The sequence below is a fragment of the Lepisosteus oculatus genome, chromosome 13 (assembly GCF_040954835.1).
Source record: "Lepisosteus oculatus isolate fLepOcu1 chromosome 13, fLepOcu1.hap2, whole genome shotgun sequence".
NCBI lineage: Eukaryota > Metazoa > Chordata > Actinopteri > Semionotiformes > Lepisosteidae > Lepisosteus > Lepisosteus oculatus.
The window spans coordinates 14,570,888-14,596,280 of record NC_090708.1 but is presented as its reverse complement, the minus strand read 5'-3'; the positions used below and the strand labels follow the sequence as shown (position 1 = coordinate 14,596,280).

Genomic DNA, 25,393 nt, shown 5'->3' with positions numbered 1-25,393 from the left:
GATAGCAGACATATTAAGAACTGTCAACAATATACTTGTATAGTACAAAGAACAACACTTTGAAAGAAACGCATGAGCCTCACTTATTTATGAAGTACAGAATATTAAGTATGGGCTTAGTTTACAGTTTACAGTAGTTTGATCATTTCTCAAAGCAACTTTGCTTTGCCTAAAATGCAATGCATATCTTTACCCACCAGAGGGAGCAATAGGACAAGCGAGCTAACTATCATGTACCATCGTCATTAATGTTATCCTGTTTTTTGTAATGAGACAAAAAATAAAGAATAACTTCACAAGTAAATATTTATAATAACATTTTGGAATACTTCTTTGGTATTCTATTCTATGTGATTTGACATATTTGGTTCCTGAATCTTGTTACGTTCTGGATATTAGTCTGGGATAATTTAAAGCTTTGTAAAGGTTCGTTTTACTCTGCTAATTTGGTATTCAGCACTGCAGCCGAATACTGTACTGTACTTGACATTACAGGCTGGTTATATCCAGCTGTGATTCTAGTTGCCTACACCATATCTTCCCATGAAAACGAATCTAAATATGACTGTCTTGGATGGGGTTCTATGCGTAAATTATTATATATTTGCAACCAATATGTCATGGGTGGAGTTTTAAGATCAGTGGTATAGCAAAACAATATCGGTCAATATCAAGGTCAATGCTCGAATTGAGATGCAAATTTGAATAATTTAAATGATCCAAAACTGAGCTTCACAATATAAAAAAAAAATCTGAAAAAGTGCATTCAAATCACATCAAACAGCTTATGGTGGTAATTTATTATGAAATAGTGGTGTTATTTTCTTTTCATTTAGTTCATATAGTTTATTTGGGAGTGACTAACTTCTAAACAACGGTTACCTCCAGGCTATACATAATAACACCTCATAAAACGGGTATATTAAGTTAACAAAAATCGGAAACAGCCTAAGGATTAACCTGAAGAAGTCTGTTCTTGAAACGACAGTTCATAATTTAATTTAAATTGTCAATAGTTGGTATGAACCACTTTCTCTAATACAGCTGACTGGAAAATGCACTTCTTCCACCTTTCTAAGGAGTAAGGTGTTAACTGTTCTGTAAATTGTATTTGGAATATCAATGCACACAATCCAATACACTTCGATACCATATAATACCCTTGAACAGCCTAACAAAGCAAAAGTTCTGCACGCAGTTCTGTTCATTGATGAGGATTAAGCTTGGATTCAAATAATGTTGTTTTCATGTGTAAATTTTAAAAGTTTAAAATGGAAGACCAGGCTTGTGCACACCTGCCAGCTTCACTACGAGAAGCCCTGCAGCCTGATGACTTTATCTCACTCTGCTTCATGTAGAGATAATGGGAGACAGGTTCAGAGCTCAACAGGACACACCACAAGGAGATCAATCTGTCCTTTATGGAGTGCTCACAATGACCTGACTCCCGATCAGAACCACATTACATGCAAAACAAAATGTGTTTTACACTAGGGCCCGAGCAGCTTGTACTGAGTTTTATTTCGCCATATTATGGCAAACACATGTTTCTCCTGCTGAAACGTACCATGGATCTGTTTTCCTGGTTTCTGTCTGTAGTTCCGGGCTTTTATGACCTCTGCACATGCCTGCATGAATGGGAATTAAAACGAGACGACCTGTGCTGACAAAAACAGAAGCTCTGACATGGACAATGTCTTCCTCATGGGGGAAAAAAAGATTCTGCAAGTGGAGGTGCATCTGAATACATTTGCAAAACACGCTTTGAGTTTCGAGACCATGTTCACCCCTTGTTGCCCATCGCTCTTCCAGCTTCTCAGCTCTGTCAAACTCCCTTACCTGGCTCTCCGACACTGTCAAATCAACTTAATGGGCATCTTCAGAATCAACAGTGAAACACAAACCAGACGACACAAGTGGAAAGCACAGGGAACTGCATTTACAATCAAGGCCAGGAGCTAATTGTTCACGCTAATTCTGATCAAGCTACCCAGACTCTGGTCTCCTAAAATGATTTTAAAGTTGAGAAATGACATCCTTCCCTTGTTCACACAGTTTCTGTCTTCTAGGTTAAGCAGGTAAATGACTCAGATGGTGGATGTGGTTTGTGTGAATTATCAAAGCTTTCCGGGATTCCTTGGAAGAATTTGAATATTCACTAACTCTAGGAAAGACCAAAGCTACAATGAGACCTGGACTTGCACAGTACTCAATAAGCTCCTATCATCATGCATGACATGGGAGTACTCTTACAACACCCCATTTAAAACATAACTGACTGCACTGTCTCTGTCTAATTGTGACAATAAAATGTAAAGATACAATACTATAAAATGGTTTGTATGAGAAACACAATCCTAATTCACAATCTTTTAGGTAATCCTGCAAGATCTGCTTATTTTGTTTAATTTGAAAAGGGCTTGATGTCCCACACTTGTAGAGCTTTGGGACCCAGGGGTCAGAGAAAAAAAACAGTTTCGCTTTTTTTTAATGAACAATGTCTGACTCACATTCATTCTTCAGTGGTATCTAATTACTGATCTTGAGCTGGTGAGATGCAATTACAGACTAACAATTGGGTTTTTTTAGAGCAGTGTTACAAAGCTCCAAGTTAAAAATTCTCCCAAAAGACACACCAGCTGTAATAACAATCATTAAACTGGACAACCTAAAGTTCTAATACAAAAAACACAAGGGAGTCATTTCAACTGGTGAAGGTAGCAAAAGCATTTTCAGATCAACACAACGTCACCTTCTTATCTCATACAGCAGTTGCGTTGGAAATACTACATGGGACAGCAATATAAATCTTCGCCACAGGTCCAGAATGCCTTACAGTATGTCAGAAATTAATGAAGAGACACTCTGTAAAGCATGTGTACTATGGTAACTATGCTTCAACACTCTCAACCACTTTTTTTTCTATGAAAGAACATGGTCCTGAGGTTTAAGTCAAATATTAACTCTGGTTCCTTGAAAATATGCATTGATTAGAGAGCTATTTAGGTCCATCTGGAACTTTATCATTGTGAACTCAGACATTCATCCATTACAAGCCTCAACACAAAGCAGGTCTGTGTAAAACTACCACTACTAGCTTTCTTGAAGGGCTGTGAACAATTCTAAGAAGCCATGGGTTCACTTTCAGATTTTCAATTTTCCTTTTAAGCTTAGAAAAGAAAATCAGCCTGTTGTTTCTAATTTCTTAAAGATATGTATCGTATGTATTAAGTTGGATGAGAGCCTCTATCGGACTATCTGCTTTCCAAGGATCTGTGATGGAGTACAGGCTTTTTCTCAGACTTCACATGCACAAACCCACTCGCTGGCTATCCTTGCCTGAAATGTACTGTGGAAAAAATCCAGCCCATCAGACATGCATTTTTTTAACATGCCACAATGCCTGAAAATGTTAATGACTTTCTCAGATGACGAGTTTATGCTGGATATGCAAAGACAATTTTTAGGTTTCTCTGTTAATAGTGACAGATCGGTACACAGTGAATGTAGTATCAGATCAATACATATGTAACCTCATGTGGTTATCAAGTGCCAAGAGGTGGTTAATCGATTTAGATGTTCAAAATGTGTTTAATGTTTTATATTAGATCTCATACTCCGGATTTTTCACAGGAAGCATTTCCTTGGTTTGTGCACTGCTGGGGAAATGCATCACAGGAAAACTGTGAGCTTCTATCAGTAACTGTGTCTTTAAACCATTGTCTTCTTACAATAAACTACATCTTAAATTTCTCTAACCAGAATCCAGTTCTTACCAAACTATGATTGATCAGTAAATTGTAACAGAGAATTGACACGTAGCAAAAACAAACTTCCTTGCTTAACTCAAAACACAATGTACTGTATTCACAGAATCAAGGCCAAAAGGCTTCACGATTTTATATTTGTTTACCCATCAGCCAATTAGAAGCATTTAGCTACTTCAAAATTAATTAGCAACATAAACATAAGTGTAATATGAGTCGCCCTATTTCTGATATGAATCTCAAAAGATTCCAATTAAAAACTGAATAGCTAGGAAATAGGAATAATTTCCATAAAAATAATTCCTATGCTCCTTATTATGATGAATAATTGCTATAAATTGTCATATTTAGCTTTCCACCAGACTCCCTTCATTGACCTTGACAGGCAATCTTTCACTTCATAGTTCCCCTCTCTGTGGGATATACCTTTAACTTTTAGTGAAGATTTACAAGGATGGTCATGATTCTCACAAATCTCAGAAGGCTGCAGGTTGTCTGGGGGACATTAAACTTCATTCCATTGAGCTGTCAGCAGAATTCAAAATATATTGTGCACGACACACAAACCCTTTTAAATCGCACCAGCCAATATTTAGAGGGCTGTCTGCCAAAAAGTAAACCCATGTGGCTTGCTAAAAACTGCATGCAGTTCTGCATGATAAAGTAAAGCAGGCTTTGTGATGAGCGTGTCACCATTAGCTCAGTTCCTTCAGTTCCTAGCATAGTGGGGTGCAGGCTTGTGGCTTATTCCCTCATTATTATAACCTGACTGCCAAGTGCATGCACAAAACAGTTAAATTTGGACCAGAACCAACATGAATCTGATGGGAAGCTAGACTGTGGTCTCTTTCCTCCCACTGCAGTAACAAAACTCTTAATAACAGGGTTTCCTCTTACTTGTAATGATGCACTCCTCTTTCTATAAAGGAAAACCTACTGTCTAAATCTTCATGAAATTAAATTTGTTGCCGACTCTAAAACTCAGTACAGTATGCAATATTCTTTCACTTCACTCAATTTCTCATTTAATGTTAATAATAACCCAATACACTAAGAACCAATAACATTCCACATCTCCCCACAGGCCGGGGCATCTATTGTATCCACTTGAGCTAAAATACAGAAATACATAAATGTACTCTACAAGGATAAATTTCAATCTGCATAATAGGCATGACTCACATTATCCAACAAGTACTAATCCTGGTGGCACACAAAATAAAGGTCAAGCCATTAGACTTCCAGATATCTACAGCTGGTGAACATCACAGCCTGGTGTCTAGGTCCAGGTTGCAGGACTTTTTCCTGTTTTGCTCATTAAGATTAAAGGCTAAGTGGGCCAGTGGTTAAGTTCATGTTCTATGAGGATAATGTACTAGGATAACATACTTGCATTACTGGTTCATGTTTGGACTTGGCCACTGAATACCTGCATAAATATGGACGAGTTACTTAATCTTCAATTCTACTGAGATGTAAAACAGTTCCTTGAGATACAAACTTCTGTTGTGCTAAATGATAAAAAGGACTTTTTCCAATATCGCAGTGTGTAATATGAGACATCTCGGGTGTCGCTCTCTCCAGTGGAGTAAAAGGGCGCGTAAGATGACTCTTTGTTCAGAGAACAGATTTCAAAGGCTTTTGTTCATTCAGAGGAAACAGACTAGAAGCTGCCCATCAGTTAAGGAATGTTTCAGGTTCCTCAAGGGTTAACTATTGAACTACTGCTGGGAAAACGCTCTTCTTCTAGATCCCTCTGTACTCCAACAGCAGGCTTCAGACATCTGTTCAAGACATTAAGCTACATTCATGGGAACATATACTGTATTTGTTGTGTTGCCATTAGTTGCATGGTTGTTTTTAATTTTTTACCCATTCTTATTTTTGTACTGGAAACATTTCACAAATAGCAACAGTACCCAGAAGGTGTTGTGTGTGTATGTGTATGAGAGGGGGGTTTCCTTCTCTCACTTGGACACAGTTATCCTTGTGACTTAATTTCCTTTTCAAGTGAGACTGCAGCCAGGATGATGTAATTCTCTGTTGACCCAGAAAACACAGTTGCTAGCCCATATGAGGCCATATATAAGCATTCCCTCTGTGTTTAGGTTTAATTTTGTCTACACTTCCAAACACCGGGGCGGTGACTACTTTGGAGAGACCATCACATAAAATGAATCAACAATACACCACCTTGGATGTCGCAGTATTTACAGAGCAGCAGTAGAGATGTCTTAGAAGACAGTCCTACCATTTGACTAACAGGAATTTCTTGAGGGTCAGAGTTTAGAAATGGATTCCTATAGTAGGGATTTCTGCAATATTTTTCCTTTCTAAGAGGATCGTCAATCATTTATATTCAAGGGACAGATCTAACTAGATGATTTTAAAACTCTCCAGGGGGGCAATGGATTGTGTTAGATAATTAAAAATGTCAATATTCTATATCCTGCACCTAAGCTCCATGCAGCACTATGATCTTCTTAATTAAGTAGTGCGATCTGTGATTAAGTGCGTGTATGGAAGATTACCATCTTTTCTTAAAGGTAAAGAAAGCTTCTGCAGAGAACCGAAGATTCACCACGAAAGACTTGACTGGTAAAATAGCAGCGGCACCGAATGATAGAAACATTCTATCCTAAATGTAGGTGGAATAATTCACAAACCCTTATTTAGTTGAAAAAACAATTATGTTGCACCTTTTTCTGCATTAATTGAACCCGTGTTAGGGCATGATGCATGGAGATGCTGGACACGGAGTCAGAAAACTAAAATTATACAGTCAAGTGTATGTACTGTTTGAGGTTGTTTTTATTAAAATATGTACCCTGGGGTTTGCTTTACTTACCCTTAAAAAATGCAAACCACTCTCTTTCACCTGTATTTTGTAGAGCTTTTAATCAGAATCCTTTTAATCCCTTCCACCCTGAGGGGCCTAAACTGCCACTCTTCCTGTGCGCAAGGCCCTGCTGGAATCCGGGTGATTTATGTTAGCTGCTGCACTTTACAACTAAGCTGGGACTCCCCTGTCACTACAGAAATTAATGGGCCTCACTGACAGGTGCAGAAAGGACATATTGCCTTGTCAGCAGCACAGGTCTCGGCCTTACAAGCTAGAGGTGGCCTTGTGGGTGGGAGCACGGATGATCTCAATGAAAGGCTCCAGACAGGGTGATGTCAAAAAACACATACAGATACACTAGCTTCATTCCACCACCAGGCCTGTCCTGCTGTAAATCAGGCTACATCTTGCATATGACATCACTTCACCTTCAGAGGTTTACACAAGATTGCAGCAGTGCCAGAAGGTGCCAGGGGTGAGGGCCTCCTGTCAGTCATGGAACACCTGCTCACACTTCTTTCATTTTTTTACTTTCATCTTGTTAATTAACATTTCGGCTGAACGTCTACTAAAACATAAACAGCATAAAAAAACACAGCATTTGTGACAGCTTACAACACTTCTGAAGTTAAGTTGTTTTAATGTCGACATTTAAAGGACACGAAGAACCCTCCAAGACATTCTGTTTTTACTTTTCAGTGTGGAATTGACTTGACCTCTAGCTGATCATTTCAAAAGATGAAGTCTTTGTAATAAACATTTATTTATTTTTTGCAATTTTGATGCGTGAACACCTGCAACTTTCTGGAGTCCCTATATTATGCACAGGACCTAATGAACTGAACTTTCCAAGAGGCCAGTGACTGTTGACATAATAAAGTGGAAAAATATGTGCACCTTACTGCTGTATTTCCACAGAGTGAGAAAGGAATAATATTACCTTGAAATGTTCCATGGCACTCTATGGCCAGGAGCACAGGTACTGTACACCCTTTAAAATCACAATGCTGGTCTGATGGCTTTAGCCAATGTTCAGAGTCCAGCAGAAATGCTGCTCTGAAATTTTGCTTCATAAGGTACCCATAAGCAATGTATTATTTGAATATAGCTAGTGAAGTTTTGGCCGTTACATCCCGTGATGTACCTTAAGTAAAGGGAAGACAACACTTTCACTTTGCCATTTCAGAACTTCATTAAAATCCTTCAAATATGCTGGATTCAATGGATGGGGCAGAAGAATCATGTAAAGATGACAGTATATCAGGCCCTTGTTTGCTACAAAGATTAACGGGTTGTGTATAATTAGAGAAGTGGGCAGCACACTTGGCTGTTACCTCCTATTTGCATAGTTCCAGAGTGCCAGCTAAGATCAAGTTATCGAAAGCTATTCCTGAACTTAGCTGTGACCCCCCACTACACCGCCGGTTACTTTTTCAGTGTGGCGACAGAGTGTCTCTAACAGAATGCCATAGTACATGGACTAAACAGATTTAGGCTGTCCTTTAACACCTTTGTCTGCAGTTGACAAGCAAAGGAGCTGAGCGAAACAACACCATTAACACTTGCTTTCTCAACCAACTCTTACTGCTCTTCAAGCCCACAATGCACCTTAACAAGAGCTGCTTTGATGCAGCAGAGCCACATTGCAAACCTTCTCCTCCAAATACAACAAAAAGATATAACTTCGGATTCGTACTTACCTAGGCTCAATGCCAACAGGAAGTCAGAAAGAGCCTTCTTACTCTAATAAAAAAAAAACGAAGGAATTGTTTTTGTTTGTATTTTCAAAACTTATCAAATACAACCAAGAGCTGGAGCTTTTACATGGTATATGCCTGGCAAGCTCAACGTTTTTTTTACCGTATAAATAACGAGCAACACACATTATCAGTTTCCTTAACTTGTACTTGGATTACTGTGCTTTGGCAGTAAGACAGCACCCTTTGGTACTTCACAGCTAAAAGCAAACTGATTCTCATATCTGCTAAGAAAAGCCCAAAGCAACTAATGACACACATCTGTTTCCTTCCTGGCTACTCATATATCTTGTGATGAAAAAAGCCATGTGCTGCAAATGTGTGTAATTACAATTATTGAGATAAGCAGACAGGCTGCACTGGAGAAGTGGATTAATTTAATAGAACCTCTGGCCCCCATCCTCCTGGCCCCCTGGCCTACTGAAATGAGCAAATGGCCTCTGCCCCATCTTCAAGGTGTTGCTGGTTACACCACACCTATTGCAACCACAGATGCCTTGGTGTCAGGTTTTCATTTACTCAGCTGTGTCTCTGCTCAGCGCAGGGGGCTCTTCAGAGCCAAAATGGACTAGAGGAAAAAAAAAACTGTGATGTGTTGCTGTCATTGCTGGGCTTCCTTCACTGACTGATATCATCTCAGCATCATAAATAGCATAAGCAGGATAGCTAATGGGTGTCCAGTTACACCCCCAAAAAACAAACAAGTTGTGATTTACCGAGAGCAGGGAGAAAGACTGGAGACAGAACCCTGCCTTTGGAGTCATTAAAGACTCAGGTTTTAGCAGCAGCTTGATGCATAAACAGGAACATTTATAGATGTTCGCTATTCCCATCCATCGGATTTAAGCTAAAATTGAAGCTGTACACCATTGAATCAGACAATGCAAATATGTGAGTGTCCCTAGATCTTATCAGAGTGAGCATGACCTGAAAATGTTTCAATTTGTGTCATTTCAAGAAATTAGAATCATTCAAGGTTGCAAGAAGCTTGAGGCAAACAAGGAGTCAGAAGGACAAACCCAGCATCTTTGTTCATTTCTCTTTGGCATTAAATTCACAATCATGTTAAAAGTAAATACAGTACAAACATATATACATATATACTACCTAACACAATGCTGCACATTAAAGTCAGGAAGTGTGGCACCAGGACCTGGACATCATCATCAGGAATGCTCTCTAACTCACTACACCTTGTGTTCTGTCCTCTCTTTGATTAAGACCAGATTGTACCAAACCCATGAGGGCAAGTTTTGTCTCGTGGTCTAAAGGTGACTAGATCTGCTGACAGTTTTGGAGTGATTTCTCTTCTGATCTGAGCTGTATTTGAGTTCAGGCCCCCGGGGAGAAAAAAGGACAGGGACTTATCCCACCTTGACCCCCACACCCTCAACGAATAAAATCCCCATAAGAGATAAGATCACTTTATTAGCCATATACAATTTCTTGCATTAGGAATTTGTCTTTTTCGCATACCCCAGCTGGCTTTCCATGAGACACACAGATAGGGAGAGAGAAGCTTGGGGTCAGAGCACAGGGTCAGCCATTGTACAGCACCCCTGGAGCAGTTGGGGTTAAGGGCCTTGTTCAGGGGCCCAACAGAGGAGGATTCCTCTGCCGGCCGCGGGATATGAACCGGTGATCCTTAGCCACAGAGCCAGCGCTCCGCCCCAGCCATGTAATGTTCCATTACACAGATATTATAAACTTCGGTCTGAACACTCTCGTCAAAACTCATGTAATCTGCCAACTCCCTTAGGTCACTTATTAAATTTAATGCACATTAGCGTTGCACACGACAGCTGAATGTTTTCAATACAGATAGGATTCTTATATAGATGACATAGCGTGACACCAGGTGGCCAGACGCTGTAGGGGGATGTCAATCAATAAAGAAACCCATGAGCAAGTCTGGTCGTGACAGAACACAATCAAATCATCAGACTTTCAGCAACAGCAGAAACAGCAGCAACACTTACATTTAATTTTTTGTCATTTTATTTTCAGATATACCCTATGCAGCCTTTCTGAGAAAGCTACTAAATACTGTATGTCAGCCTTGTTCAAGCAAGTAACAAGTATCAGACAAAAATAAATTAAAATAATCAAATGTATTATTGTAATAATATTACTAAATATTACATAATGTAATGATACCACTCTATAAATGTAATGTTTTCATGTTTTACACATTTCAGGTTCAAATTTCATTTTGAAGTTTTACCTTTTGAAGAAAATGCCATCTCAGTGCATTTACTGCACAACATTGTAACACTTCTATTCACAAAATGTTTTTTTTTCCTATTATAATCACTGGCACAGTTATTTTCAATTCTTTGAATAGAAACCAAACATATATGAGGAAGAACAGAGGAGATCAATATATAGTATTGTAAGAGCCTGGTTTGGAGAAACTCACATTATAAGGCCCATTCTAATCTTTAAAAAAAAAAGAATAAATATTACTCTGGTAACAAATCATAACTGCAATTATAGTGCAGTCTTGTTTTTCAATTGAGAATCAATTTCATATTATTTATTAAGTTTAATAAAAAACTTTTTTATTTTCATTTTGGTTAATCATTTCTTTCATGGTTTATTTTACCTACTGTATTAATATCAGTATACTGGTGGGATAAAACTGTGACAAGCCATCTTTATAGTTCCAGGGAATATGATGGAGATATACTGAACTTCTACATCATAAGTACAGTTATATAGCTCTCACATATAATCAAAAACAATTTCCTAAACCTCAGCAAACAATATACTGGTACTTGTGCAATGTGGCTAGTTAGTGATCACAGTGATCCAAAAGTTAGTAAAAAAACATAAATTATGTGTGTAGAACTTGAGTAGTGAGTTTTGAAACAGTCTTTGATAAGAAGTCGATTCTAATCTTTAACCACTGCTGTTGAAAAATAACTTGGCTAATAACTTACTGTCTCTTTTCTTTCAAGTGGTTTTGGAAATCATTTCTAAATCAGATAAGAAATATTGTAGCCTGGCCACAAATTACAGTGCTCTTTTATAGTCCTTATCCCACACCTGTAAAAGGTGAATCCTTAATTGCTGTGTATTAACATAAAACCATACCATGCCATGAAATCATACTAATCCTTTAGAGGATGCTAATTGAATTGGCTTAAGAGTAACTCTGTTCCATTTCATGGCTCAATAGCCAATAAAATTACTTCTGTAGCCTCATTGACATTAGCAGCATGACAGTTCAACAAATGTCTTTTAAACATTAGTACAAGACTGATTTTGTATACAGCAACACTTCTTCAATCAAATGTAATGCCTCAGATATTTAAGCATAACAAATCATCTGCACAAAAACTGTAGTACTGCAGACCAGTTAAGAAAAAAAAAACCTCAATGCAAAACCATTAAAAACCTCTTAAGTTTATTCATTATACCTTCCTTTGGCAAAGGTACCAAGAGACTATATTTATCAATCATGTCCTCAGCTATAGCAAAAAAGCACAAGTTTTCATGATCAATGATGATCATTTGTGATCATTTTGAAAACCTTTGATATTTTGGAAGCTCAAGGTTTAGCTAAGGGGTGGAATTCAGAATAAACAAACAATTACAAAAATAAGCAGAGACCAGTTTTCTAGAGACAGTTTTCACTGGTACACTCAAAAAATTACTGCTACATGACATATAGAAACTTCTGGGATCTGAGAACTTTTGACTTTGTATTTCTTCAGCTGTATTAAATTTAGTTTGTACAGTATAAATCAGCCCTTTGAAATGCCATAGCATTGTGGCCATAGCTCTTTGTCCTCATTACGACCTCCATTAGATCAAAACATTGGTAATACCATTTTACAGATCTTTTTGAATCACTTAAATAAGCACGCATATCATTTTCCCCCAGTTTTTCTCTTGTACAGCACCTTGCACCTTAAGATGTTTTGGATGTGAGCTTATTCCATTTTGTAGAAAACAGTTTACAGCAACATGAACTTTCACTTTTGTGCATGTAAACTTAACTTTGAGGCATTTCTAATGACCTGTTAAACACCATGAACAGCAAAACAACTCCTACTACTGTGGCAACCCATGGCACATCACTGAGAATCACCCTCCATATTTTACCAAATTACCTAACACTGATGCCAGCCTAACATCTTGTCGAGTAGAAAACTTTGGAATTACTTTCCTTACTGAGTGCACCACTGAGATAAATGTTACTTTACACTTAAATTAATTGATTTTTGTTTTGTAAGTAGAAAGGTTTTACTTACCCTGATGACCTCCGGAGTCTGCTGAATTAACAGAGATGGACCAGTGTCTCTCACAACAGCAGGAACTGGGCCAGGCTGTGATTTCTGCTCGGACTTGGCCGTGGTCACCAAAGTGTCCTGAAGAAGTCGCATGACTTCACGTTCTCTAGATAAAGTTCCCTTTCCTGTCCCACTTTCCACAAGCTCCTGGGCGAAGCTTTCGATGCTCTCCAGGATCCGCAGCAGGAGAGCCCCATCCTCCTCATCGTTCACATCGCCGCCGTGCCTGCTGGTGTCCTTCTTGCCTGGGAGTGGGGAGGTCATGGCTGGAGGAGGATGGCTTTTGCTTCCTGAGCTAAAGATCAAGTGCTGAACTGATCCTGGCTGTTGGCTACAGTTCACGACTTGTTGGCTGTTGCCTTTCATGGATGGCTCTTGCTCCATATTTTGGGAAAGGCACTCCAAATCCATTAGCAATTTATCGATGTCATCCTCCTGGTTGCTGTGCCCCAACGTCTGGAAAGCCCTTGACTCTGCACTTAAATTTGTAGGGGAGACAAATGCTTTGCTGGCTCCTTGCAATGCATGGGGATCTATCTTTGGCTTACATGTAGTCCCGTTACTTATGCTTTCAGACAGTTTATCTGCACCATCACTGGTTTCTGCAAAGGTGCTTGGCTTTTTAGAGAACTGCTTGACTTCTGTAAACCCCAGGCTGAATTTCCCTTCCCCTCTGAGTTCCTTGTCCAGCACTTTTCCAAGATCAGGATCCTCCTCTATGTACAGTGCTTCCATGGATTCTTTACATATACTATCATTGCTACTAGACAGTAATGAGTTTGTAGAGGAATAGCTGTCAGAGTGGTTGATCGCAGTGACTTGAGGTAGGGAAGTGGAACTGTTAGCAGCAGTCATGGTATTCTGCTGCACATTGTTAGCAAGAGATGATGGATGAGATGGCAGGCTGGAAGGGCTTTGGACTGATTTCACATTGTTAACTGGTTCCCGAGAGGCTTCCTGGGATTCTAACAGAGAGGAAGGAGGTAGAGTTTTGGTTAGAGGAGGGGAATGGACTACATCCTCGTACCTGGGAGGCTGTTCGTTCCCAAAGATAGGGGAAAAGGGACTTTGCTGCAGTCCATGTAAGCTGTTTACCAGTTCGGCCAAGTCGTTATGTTCTGAACGTCCAGGCAGCCCGTGTTCAAACTCAAAAGGCAGCTTCTTAAGATAGCTGGAAAGTCTGGCCATGACATTCCTGTATATGAGTTCGGGATTAGTGCTGGAATCGTCGCTCTCGCCACCCATGGATTTTCGCTTGATGCACTGCTTAATGATGTCGGTGCACTTTTTGAGGTCTTCTGAGCACTTGAGGAGGATATCCAAACAGGCTTTAATGTCTTCACCTGAGGCATTACTGTCCATCTTGGTCTTTTCTAAGATCTTGTTGATCAGGTTTTCCTCTGTCAAGCTGTTCAGGTACAGTGTCGCAACATTGTTGACATTTTGTTCCAGTGAACTGCTGCGGCTCAGCTTGTGCTCTTCCATGACTGATTTCTGCAGCATGCCAAAAGGAGGGCAATTCTCATCGTTGCCAAAGTGCCCATATATGATATCCAGATCTGTGGACCTTCTGCTGAAGGAATCTGGCCTTACTTTCCTCCCTTTCCTGAAAGTGACATGACTGGAAGAATACTTAATTTTTTCAAAAGAGAACTCCTTGATCTTTCCGCTGGCTAAATTTATAGCCTCTCCTGTGATGTCTTTTAGGCTGGTGGAGCCCTGAATGGCCAATCCCTTTTTGATTCTAGGAGCACCTGGAAGGACTTGGTGATAATCCTCACTCATGGCTTCAGGGGCGGCATTGCCATTTTCAACAGCTGAAAATTTATTGCCAAGTTCCTGGGCACCTGAAGGTCGGGCATTGGAAGCCGGAGCAACAGGAGCTTCCACCAGCTCTGAGCAGGTGCTATGGTGAGCTACAGTACACTCAATACCGTGTTTAAGAACCTGACAAGGCCCGCTACAGTAGTGCACAGTGTGCTGAAAACGTCGGTCTATGACAACACTGTTGTAACAATTAACAGTGCTTACTACAATGCGATATGTTGCTGCCATCGTTTCTGTTGACTTGCAAGCCACGTGTCTTCAAATAACAGCCTCTTAACTTGGCACAACAAAAGGCTACTCCAGGTGTAGATATATTTTAAAAAGTCATTGCGCTTAAAAAAGGCTGAGAGCTCCGTTTTCTGTATATAATTATCTTTACATAGTCAGGTGTCAAAGTTTAAGTAAACACTTATTAAAAAGAAAAGTTAAAAAACCTTTTGGGCCCCACAGCAGTCGGGGGTATTCAGACTACAGCTGAATCCACTTGGTTACAGAGAATTCTGCTTGTATAGTTCACATACCATTCATTAGGACATACTCCATACTCAGTGAATAATAGCTCTGTTCACCATTGTGGCACTGCTATCCATTTCTTAACAGTGCGATCAGTGGCCTAATGATAGGCCTGTCTGTAGCTCCCAAGAACATCCCACTTTCAATGGCAGATGCCTGGAGGCGTTACTATATATTTTGCCTTTTTTTTTTCTTTTCCAGTCAGGAAGAGTTGCCTGCTGAGTGACAGATGCCTTAATGTGTTTTGTAGATGTTTTGAAAATCCTCTTTTCTCAGGCCTGTTTGTGCAGTGGATTCTTGACCACAAAGACAATCAACCTGTAACAAGAGTAAAAAAGGACAGTACTGTAAAACTGATGCAATGAAGCTGATTTGACTGTTTTCTCAGCAAGAAAGCAATTTCAAATAAAGTTTTTTTAACTGGCTTTAGTTTTATGCCACAATGAACTTCCTGTTTGAACGCACCCAAATAGCCCATAATCAAACACTTTTAGCGCTTTTTAAAGATGAAAAAAGCTTCAGGCTTGAAAAGAAGCCAAAGAAAATTTGGAGTCTGGAAATCAGACAACATCTTGGGATGGATCTGTAGATAATAAATACATAGAAAACAAAAAAACCTTTACAGAATGAATGTTATTTTAAGGTGAGGTCAAATATGTAAGCAATAGCTTGTCAGTAATAATTGAACTCTCTGACTTTTGAAGTACAAACAGTTTTTCGTAGCTGCTTTTCATTCTCTTTTGGTTGAACATCTGGTTGCTTTTCATAATAGAAAACAAAACACACACTTGCATAAGGCTTTTGTTGATTAAACTACAAAACTACATAAACCACCATTATAAAAGAAAAGCTTTTGCCCAGCAGTTTTAAAAAAGCAGTTCAGCTGAAAAATGCATATGACAAGGTGCAACATAGCAACTCCCTACATGAACAGTACTGTATTTTAAGCCCAGTGTAAAGAGGTTAGGCACAAGTTATGGATATTGTCCACATCAGTGTGAAATGAAAAGTACATCAAAGCAGTATAAGATCTCCACAGAGCTCACTGTGCAACAAAATGAAAAACCACTAAAGAAATAAATATTATACTGCATAAAACATACTAAGGGTGGTACAGTGGCACTGTCTCTCAGAGCTGGGGCCCTGTGTTTAATTCTGGACCAAATATTCCAGAATTAAATGTGTTCTCCCCATATTCACAAGGGTTTGCTCCAGGTGCCCCAGTTTCCTCCCACAGTCCAAAATACAATGGTAGGTTAATTGACTTCTGGGAAAACTGCCCCTGGTATGGGTGTGTGTCAGTGCCTATCTGTTCTGTGATGAACTAGTGTCCCATCCAGGGTGTACCCTGCCTTGTGCCTGTTGCTTGCCAAGATAGGCTCTGGCTTCCTGGGAGTCCCGTATTGGAAGAAACAGTTTGAAAATGGATGGATGGACACAACATGTTATCTACTTGATTATTAATCAAAAAACAATTGCACTCTATTTTCAGTGATCCAACTAGAAAAAAAAACACAGTTGAAAACACAAATAAAGATGAGAAAGCTCAGGGTACGCGTGTGCATGACGTTGTTTGTGTCTGTCCGTCCTGCGATGGACTGGCATTCAATTCAAGGTATACCCTGCCTTGTGCTTGTTGCTTGTGGGGAAAGGTTCCAGCCTTTTTCATGTTGCTTCGTGAGAAGCAGTTTGAAAATGAATGGAAGGAAAAAAGCTCAGGGAGGCACTAGTTCCAAACTTTCAGCAGTAGTCTTACAGGGAGCAGAACATCATGCGCAGCAAGAATTCCCAGAATCCTCCATGACTGCACTCGGCACTAAATGTCAGAGCGTCGGTTTGAAACCTTTAGCAAGCCCTCCGACACTAGTAAACATCCAAATAAAGTTATTTTCCCCTGAAAACTCATCTTTAAGCCATGACTCTGCGATTAAAGGGCTTTTTCAGATTTACATAAGAGACTGTATGCAAATTAAACACAAAAGAACATGGCCTGAAGTGACTTTGTTTTATGACTTACCAGGTTCAGCATCCCTTTTATTTTTGTATAACCTTAGTAAATTTGTTATTTACTTAATGATAGACATTTAGTTATTTAGCACTATCAATGCACAAGCAGACAAACATACAGTAATTTGGCATTTTGTACATTGTTTAAGCAATGTGAGGATTATGGGAATTATATTTTTTTATGTGGAACAAAGAAGAAGAAACTGATTACATCTGAAATAACAGAAATGAACAAAAATGAATGATATTTATATGAGCTCTGGTTTTACGCATAGACAATATATAAATAGATAAGGATGTAAAACTGTAATATGCAGAGGTCAACAATAACAAAGCTGCAATGATTATGTATAAACAGAAACAGTCTAATGACTATTCTAAGAGGAATAAATGCACATTCAGAACAGTAATCTTCATTAGGTAATGTACTGCTTCTGTGCTATAAAGGCTATTATCTGTTTAGGATGATTTGTCTTTGTTAATTTAATTATCTGACACTTTTATGCTTTAATTTCTTCCTACTCTACTGGAACTGTTATGTTATGTTATGAACTATAAAAACTCCTTAATTTTTCTTGAGATAGTTTTTATCATCTTAGAATTTTGGAAAACTAATCTGTCCATTGTTTGTACATATGAGAAACAATTTTAGTTTTTGTTTAAGGAAAAAAGGTATAAGTTACAGTACATACTGAAAACTGCAGCAACAACATTGCTGCATCACTTTACAATGCAGAGTGAATGTCAGAAGGTTTAGGATAGTTTGCTTTCCATGCTACACAACCCATCAGTAAAACTTCTGAAGGCATCTTAGAAAATATCTGATAGAACAAATGCTCTTATCGTAAGGTGAAACCATGCCGAACAGGATATAAAACAAAAAAATTAAAGATGAAGAATAAGTAAACTATTCCTTCAGAATCATTCCTTTAAAATTCTGAACAAATATTCTCTAATTCACTTCATCTGTATGTGCGTCACATAATACAAAACAGCAATACCCAACAATTAGGGCGCACGTGGATTTCAAGTATATCTTATTCCATTCTCAGACAAAATGCCCCAAACAAAGTTCCACATCTGCTAGTTAACCTCTCTGTTCCCACCACATGAGAAATGAGCAGGGGACCCTCTGCCTCAGGAGACATTCCAGGCTCCAGCTGACACCTTTCATAAGTCATTAGAGCAACAGGAGGTTCTCCACTGTTCTGAAAAAAACGACCACAAGACTCTTCATTTTTTTAATAAGGGTGCTATAATCAACATCTAACTCTTTCACCTGTGTATTAAAGTCCGTTCACAACAGCGCACTGCTCCCAAAGTGGAATGGTAACATCTGTTTACTCACATCTCTTTCTACCCCGATTTACTTCGCCGATTGGCGGGCGTGAATAATCAACCATCCCAAACACTGCCAGCAGTGTTTCCCAGGCTGCACTCTCATGACTTTCCCGTGGCCGAATGCATTTGAACCAGGGCTTTTCAGGATTTTGTGCATTTTAATGGCTGTCTGATGAATTCCACCATTCTGTTTGCTCTGTGTTAAAGTTCATAATGTGGGAAATTGCTCTTGACCTTAGGACTTGTTAGACAGCAGATTGCATTGTAACAACTGCTTAACTGGTGAGGTTCAAAACTCCAATTGTAAAGCAATAGCAAAAAAGCAGCTATTCTATTTAATTACATTTTTTAAGTCAATGTTTGCTAGTGGGCCTGTGGTTTATTCTAACCTTACGTACAGGTATTGTGGCCTATATGTTGATTTCTGTTGGTATTTTTAAAGAAAGGGCCAAAGCATTTTTTTTCTATGGTTGTATCTACAGGCTGTAGGGTAGCTCCACATCAACATAAACAAGAAAAGACATATCCTTCCTCAAAATGTAAACAGCGGTTAAGGCAACTCCACATAACTGGAAACATAAACATTGATTCCAACGTGTTAAAGTAAAAGAAAATAAATTAATTTCTGCAACTGGAAGAGGCTTGTCAACATCTGGACCATCTTTTGTTCTTCATAATTGAACAAAAAAAGATTTTAGGTCTGTTGGGACTACATAAGACATAACATGAAGAAAAGAGAAAAATACTGAGGGAAACATTTGCAGAAAGTGAAATATTTAGTGTCCTTTCAAACACTACAGTATTTTATAACTATATCAAACATTGAACGAAATTCATGGTTGTAACTGTGCTAAAACAAACTCATTTCCTAATAGTCCATTAAAACAGCTCCATTTCACAGCATGCAGGTTCACATTGCACTATAAAGGGAATTGGAAGAGCTGAGCAGTGTTCAGACAGAAATGTTTTATATGAAAAATACTGTATAGATATTTTAACCACAGAAAAGAAGTTTAAAACACTCTATACAGCACATCTTATGCTTTTAGTAGGTATATAAGGGACAATAACTAATCAAAAAGACACTGGTTTGCCATGCCACAACATATTTTTAAAAATTTGAATTAAAGCTGATTGATTTAAAAAGTGTGTGGGGAGGAACTTTGTTTCACTGGAAAACAGTGAAATAAAAAAACAAACTGATCCTCACATACATTAGGTCAAAATTTAGAAAGATGTTCTCAGCATTTAACAGACACCATATGTTTTTCACAAGGTCAACAATTATTTTTGTACTGTAAGTGTAACCTGGAAAAACCTTTAATGAAACTTTGAAAATGATAATGAAAGAAAATAGTGGTATAATAAAAAGGCTGATATAGCATAGTTTTGCACAATTTTACAAAACCTTTGGTGTACCACAGGCACCCAGTGAAATCCATCTCTTAACTAACAGTAAGCATTTTTAAACTTTTTGAAGGTTGTTAAGACCAACTGTGGTATCTGACATGCTTCAATAATCTGACAATGTCCAATCACACGCAGAAAAATGCTTACATTTTCAGCTTTTCAACTATACTTTCATTCCAGGATTTCTTGTGAACGGGAAATTACATTTCCTGAACATCTCATTTCTGCAGAAACTGTCAGAAAACACAGCTGATAACACAGAACAGGTACAGTATGTGGGCAAACTGTCTTTAATTCTGTCAGCAGCAACAAAAAAAAGAACATGTAGTAATAATTTTTCATGTTAAGAGTTGTCTTTTAAAACCATGTACTAAAAATAAAATTCCTCAAAAATTATAATAGAGGGCTGAACATTAAAAGACATAATAACATACAAAGTAACCAGTGAATGACTAATGACTTCCGCAGAGCTGATGACTGCCTGTATCAAGTGCATCACTGTTTCCACTTGCAGGAATGAGACCTTTCACAGTCAAAAGTCATGATGGGGAAATAAAGGTGAACTGTTAAACCTGCTCTCTGTCTGAAAAGAAAAGCCGTGATTCATCTGCTCATGAAAGAGCCATACCGGACTTATGGCTGAACACAACTAAATAGAAATTACCTGAATAATCATTCTGTATATTTACATTTTTTATTATATTTACATATTTTTTATTTCTGGATTTTTTTATATTTGTCCTTACATTATACCAAGTGATATGCATACTACATAGTACTACATAACTACATATTGTAATAATAATTTAATTGACAAGACTGACCACATAAATGTAATTGTGAATGCAGTTGTGTACACAAATACTTAGAGAGAAATATATGTATATATTTATATACAGTATACACGTGTATAATTAAGAACACATTCATACAGGCATGAATTTATATTTATAAATAACTAAATTTCCTAGATATTTTTTTTAATACATTTATGTTGTATGTAGCATAGCATCTTTACTGTCTGGTTAATGTAGTACCGTAGTCTGCTTTATATTGCAGGACATCAGTCGTTAGATTCAATTTCAGCCTAACTATGTTTTAATAACAGCTTGTGGTTATGGGGTGACGTAGATGATCTACAGAATAATCTGTCTTCTTTTATTAGTCAAAATACTGAGGTCTACCAGAGGGCTAATCTTTTAAATTCCTTGTAAGTTACCTACGTAAATAAACATTTCCAACTATTTTCATTGCGGTTTCTTGGCATTTCCACAGAGGACCTCAAGACTGAATGAACAGAAAGATTCAAATTTATTTTAAATCAGAATTCAAATAATGAGCACTGTTAAGCAAAAGCCAGGCATGTTAATAAGGTTTTAATGGTTCAGTCTACATTTGGTCCAGTCTTAGTTGGACTAATTGCTAAAAACCTACAGAATGTACAGTACATTCCAGGTCAGACTGCATTTACAGTCTTTTTTTTTTGCTTTATAAAACATCAATGGAAGAAACTTCATTTTACCATACGTATCATCATTACATGTACACAACCTGTAACGGTACTGGTCAATAAATTACAACCACTCCTCCAAGACATCGTCATCAGTGGAGATTCAGAAGGCTGTGTGAAGACGAGCTAAAGGACATCAATCTGCCTTTACACCTGGGCACCTTTCAGCCACAAGCAGGCTGTTCCACACGAATGAAGATTTAGGAAAGGGTGAAGTCTAAGCATGACACAGATTTACTCTTCGTCCAATGTACATATAGACTTGACAATCAATCGATTGATTTTTACACACCTGGATATGCCTGGAATGGCATGTGTTACAGAACATTAAGAATGGAAATTAACTACACACAGCACAGCACAACTGCAGATTTGTGGCGAGTACAAGTTGCAGATAAAAATAATGATGCCCTTAACCATGAACATTCCCCAGGTAGAAATGAATTTGAAATGTTTGATTTTCTTCACTTCATTAGTACAGGCTTTCCACATGTTGTGTGTGAGCCCTGTCAGACCCCAGTTGTAGCCTTGAGGAGAAGCAGCACACAGATCTCAACAGAGCCAAGTAAAAACTGCTTCTCCTGCCAAAGAGACTGTATTTTCCCACATCTGTGGCTGGAAGCAAGCAGTCTGCACTTCTTGGGAATTATTTCTAGGGTTTATGTGATTTAATTTGTACATTTCTCTTCCATTGTCAGTTTTTACTTCTTAATGTCTTTATGTTAGATTCTGACTGGTTAATTTCTCATGCAATTTTTATATGCTTATTATATGTTGTATATGCATCCCAGTTTGATGGATTTCATGGTGTTTTGTATTTTGACCCAATCTTCATAAGGAATCTTTTATGCCACATAAAATAATAAAATAATAACTACCTAGTATAAGATCAAAACCTGCATAAAGTATATGAATACTTGTTAATAACACATTTTAGTTCCTGATTTTTCATGGTAGTTTTTGCTGACATTTAATTTCTTTCACCCATAAAGCATACCAGTTGAGCACTCAAGTTTTGATTAAAAATATTTACTTGGAATAATTGTAAATACATCATTTGCAATTCAACACAATGGGGCATTACTGGAGGGCATTACCTCTGCAAGGCACTATACTCTATGCAGATATGTGCATTAGGAATATACAAACATAATTAATTTAGCAGGGTGAGAGAAAGGAAGGATAACATTTTGAATTAAATGCTCCATGTTGCACAAGCATGATGTTCTAATAACCTTTTATTCTGAAGCAAGAAAGCATTTTGTTAGGTTCAGTTCAGTTAGGTTCAAGAGTGCATTTTCAAAGAATTCCAATATCAAATTTAATTGTATTGTATTTAAGGAACAGAAGCTATGCAGGGCAAATAAACTGATACAAAAGGAAAGCTAACTATTAAAGAGGGTGGAGAGCATTTAGTTGTTTAATCCTTTATGTGAAGCACCATGTCCTGTCGTGTCTTGTTATTGTTTGTGGTCTGCCAAGTAACCCTGCCATTGCTTTGTTTGTCTCTAACTTGAGGAATGACTTTTAAAAGCCTTCCCAGAAGTCAAAGTGTGGCCTGAACTTCAACAGGAAGTTCATAAAAGAAGGATTTGAGCCTTAATAGAAACTAATACAAAGGAATATACCTTAGCCCATTTGGCCTAAGTGCAGAGAATATTTTATAACTTTTGTTATTGCTGACTTTAGGACACTAAGCCCATTTCGGGTGGTTTTTATCTTCTAATATGCTTTCCAAAAACACAGCTCTCAAATGGGAATTTCTGGATAATTGTAAGCCACCCTCATCCTAGCTTTTTTTTTGTCTTTTTTGTTGGAAATGCAATTAATTTTGAAAGTTCCTTTCCCACGGTTGCCTACAATTTGTGTATGATGCAAAGATTAAGCTGAGTAATTGTTTCTGAAAGCCCAGGTGTCTTCATTTATGGCTTTTTGGATCTCTGCTGAGAGACATAATTCTTCCACACTCCCAACTTTCTCTGTGGGGTTTTCCTGCCTATTGACTAACTAGGCCACCTAAAAGTATCCATCATCCACTCTCCATTGACATTATACAACTCTTGCCCATACCCTTTCCAGGACATAAAGTTCTCTAACAATTATCGTCCAGACTAGACCACTTTAACATATCTTAAAGTAATTAGGGGTCACAGCTCAAGCAAGCTAAAGCCATGGAGTACATCTGGCTTGATATGCTGGTTTGGCTGCTGCTCTCACACTCACTTGCAGACGTTTCTGCAAGCAACTATCTTAAATGCGTCCTTTTTCTTGCAAGCATTATGCTCCATATTCTGAAGTAAGCAAGGTGAGATCACATCCAAATGCGAAAGCCTGTATAACATTTCTATTACTGTAACAGCTGAATATAAATATTATCTACCAGTTAGAAGTCTGTGTTTAAGACTATAATTCTAATTCTTTTTTCTTCACATCTTTATACAGTACATCTCTTCAGATCAGTATTTTGAAAACCTTTTGATAAGAATGTGCTTCTTCTAGGTTTTCAAAAGGTTCTTAAACTACTTATGAGGGACAGCTGACCACTTCTCCGAGCTTTTCCTAGTTGTTTGACCTGTCCTTGTGAGCTTCTACTAGAGAGATTTAGATATACTCGTAACCTTTTATTTATTGAGTTTGATGAATGACTTGATTCAACCAAGCCTGATTTTTGTGACTGAAGGAACAGTTTTAGGCTACAATTTCCTGGTATACTCTGTAATCTATCCCTGTTTTAGACACCAGTATCAGAAAATGCAGAAGAGCTAAAGAAATTCACTTCTGTCCTTCACAGAAGGGATGTCATCACTTCACAGAAGGGATAACATTTTTTTGCAAATAAGCTTCACCTTTATGTGTCAATTATACCACTGATGAGACTCAATAACTCAATAAAGTTTGTGTTTAGTTGCTTTTTGGTAAATGCATCTTTTCTTTTTATGTTGCCATGGAAGTCTGCCACAGACACCAGATTCACAAGGTCAGCCTCCAGTGGGTATCTTGGAAACACTGTATCCAGATGATGCCTGAGTTGTGAGAACATTAATAATCATTGCCTTGGGTGGAAGATAAGATTATAAATCCCTTATCTGACTATACTATTGGGTAAACCACTCTTGCAATCATGTCTTATTGATTTTTTTGTAAATGTCCCTTGAGTTATGTCCATGATATTTTACCTTAGATCTTCAGACAACTCTCTGACTTTCCCCATGATATCTGTAAGTTTTGCTCCTTAAATACCTATAAGTGAACCAAAATGAACTTTTTGAGCTTTGTAAAAGTACCAGATGACTAAAAATATCAGAAGATTAAATTTACAGCTCTTATGTACAACATACAAGTTATCAAGAAAATTAAACATATTTCTGTATTTGTAGCTGTACTTTATGGTTTTTACAGTACCCCGTGATGGCCTGGTATCCCATCCAGGGTGTATACCACAACCCTGAACTGGACAAATTGGACGAAATGATTAAAAAATGGATGGATGGATTTTTACACTTGTGGTTATGATACATTCAGCACTCTTTTTCATACATTTGCATCACGTCTTTCTTTATAAATGTTAAAAAACCATGATGTATGACTGATTTTGTTGGACAAATCAATTTTAGTCACAGTTCATTGAGGACACGAATACATTTTGAGGCTAATTCAAATTCTTGGTAGCATACTCTGAATGGATTTTCATCAGCTCCAGCTTCTGTTCTTGAAGAATGTCAAGAACAATGGAGGATAGAAGGCTTCTGACATTTGCAGTTCACATTGGAATCAACATATCAAGTTTCTCCTGCAAAAAACTGATTGCCTTTCGTTGCCTAAAAACACAAGTAACCCCACAAAGATAGACCACAACAAATCCAGTGCTGAGTTCCTTGGCTACAGTGTAAGCATGCTGGGAGCAGTGCACTTACTGTACACTATCTTATCTACTGCAGGTCCACAGATATCCTGTTGGCCACTCATCAGCACGTCAAAGTGCAAGTGCAATCTGAATACAGGGCAATTCTACTGAGTAGCAATGACAAAAAGGACATGCTGTATCCTTTCACTAGAGTTTAGAATTGTGTTCTTCCAAATCAATGAACTGGAAGACAAAAGCTGTTTTATTTTTTTTCCTC

General features: G+C 38.0%; 1 protein-coding gene across 2 annotated transcripts in view; it reads right to left on the bottom strand.

Moving 5' to 3' along the window:
• ppp2r3a (protein phosphatase 2, regulatory subunit B'', alpha) overlaps window positions 1–25,393 on the bottom strand; it is a 105,380-nt gene that overhangs the window by 28,354 nt on the left and 51,633 nt on the right. For both annotated transcript variants that reach the window (XM_069197298.1, XM_015361120.2), the window contains one exon: window positions 12,626–15,322. In XM_069197298.1, the coding sequence (XP_069053399.1) occupies window positions 12,626–14,719 (2,094 nt within the window). In that variant the 5' untranslated portion in view covers window positions 14,720–15,322. The remainder of the gene's footprint in view (window positions 1–12,625; window positions 15,323–25,393) is intronic.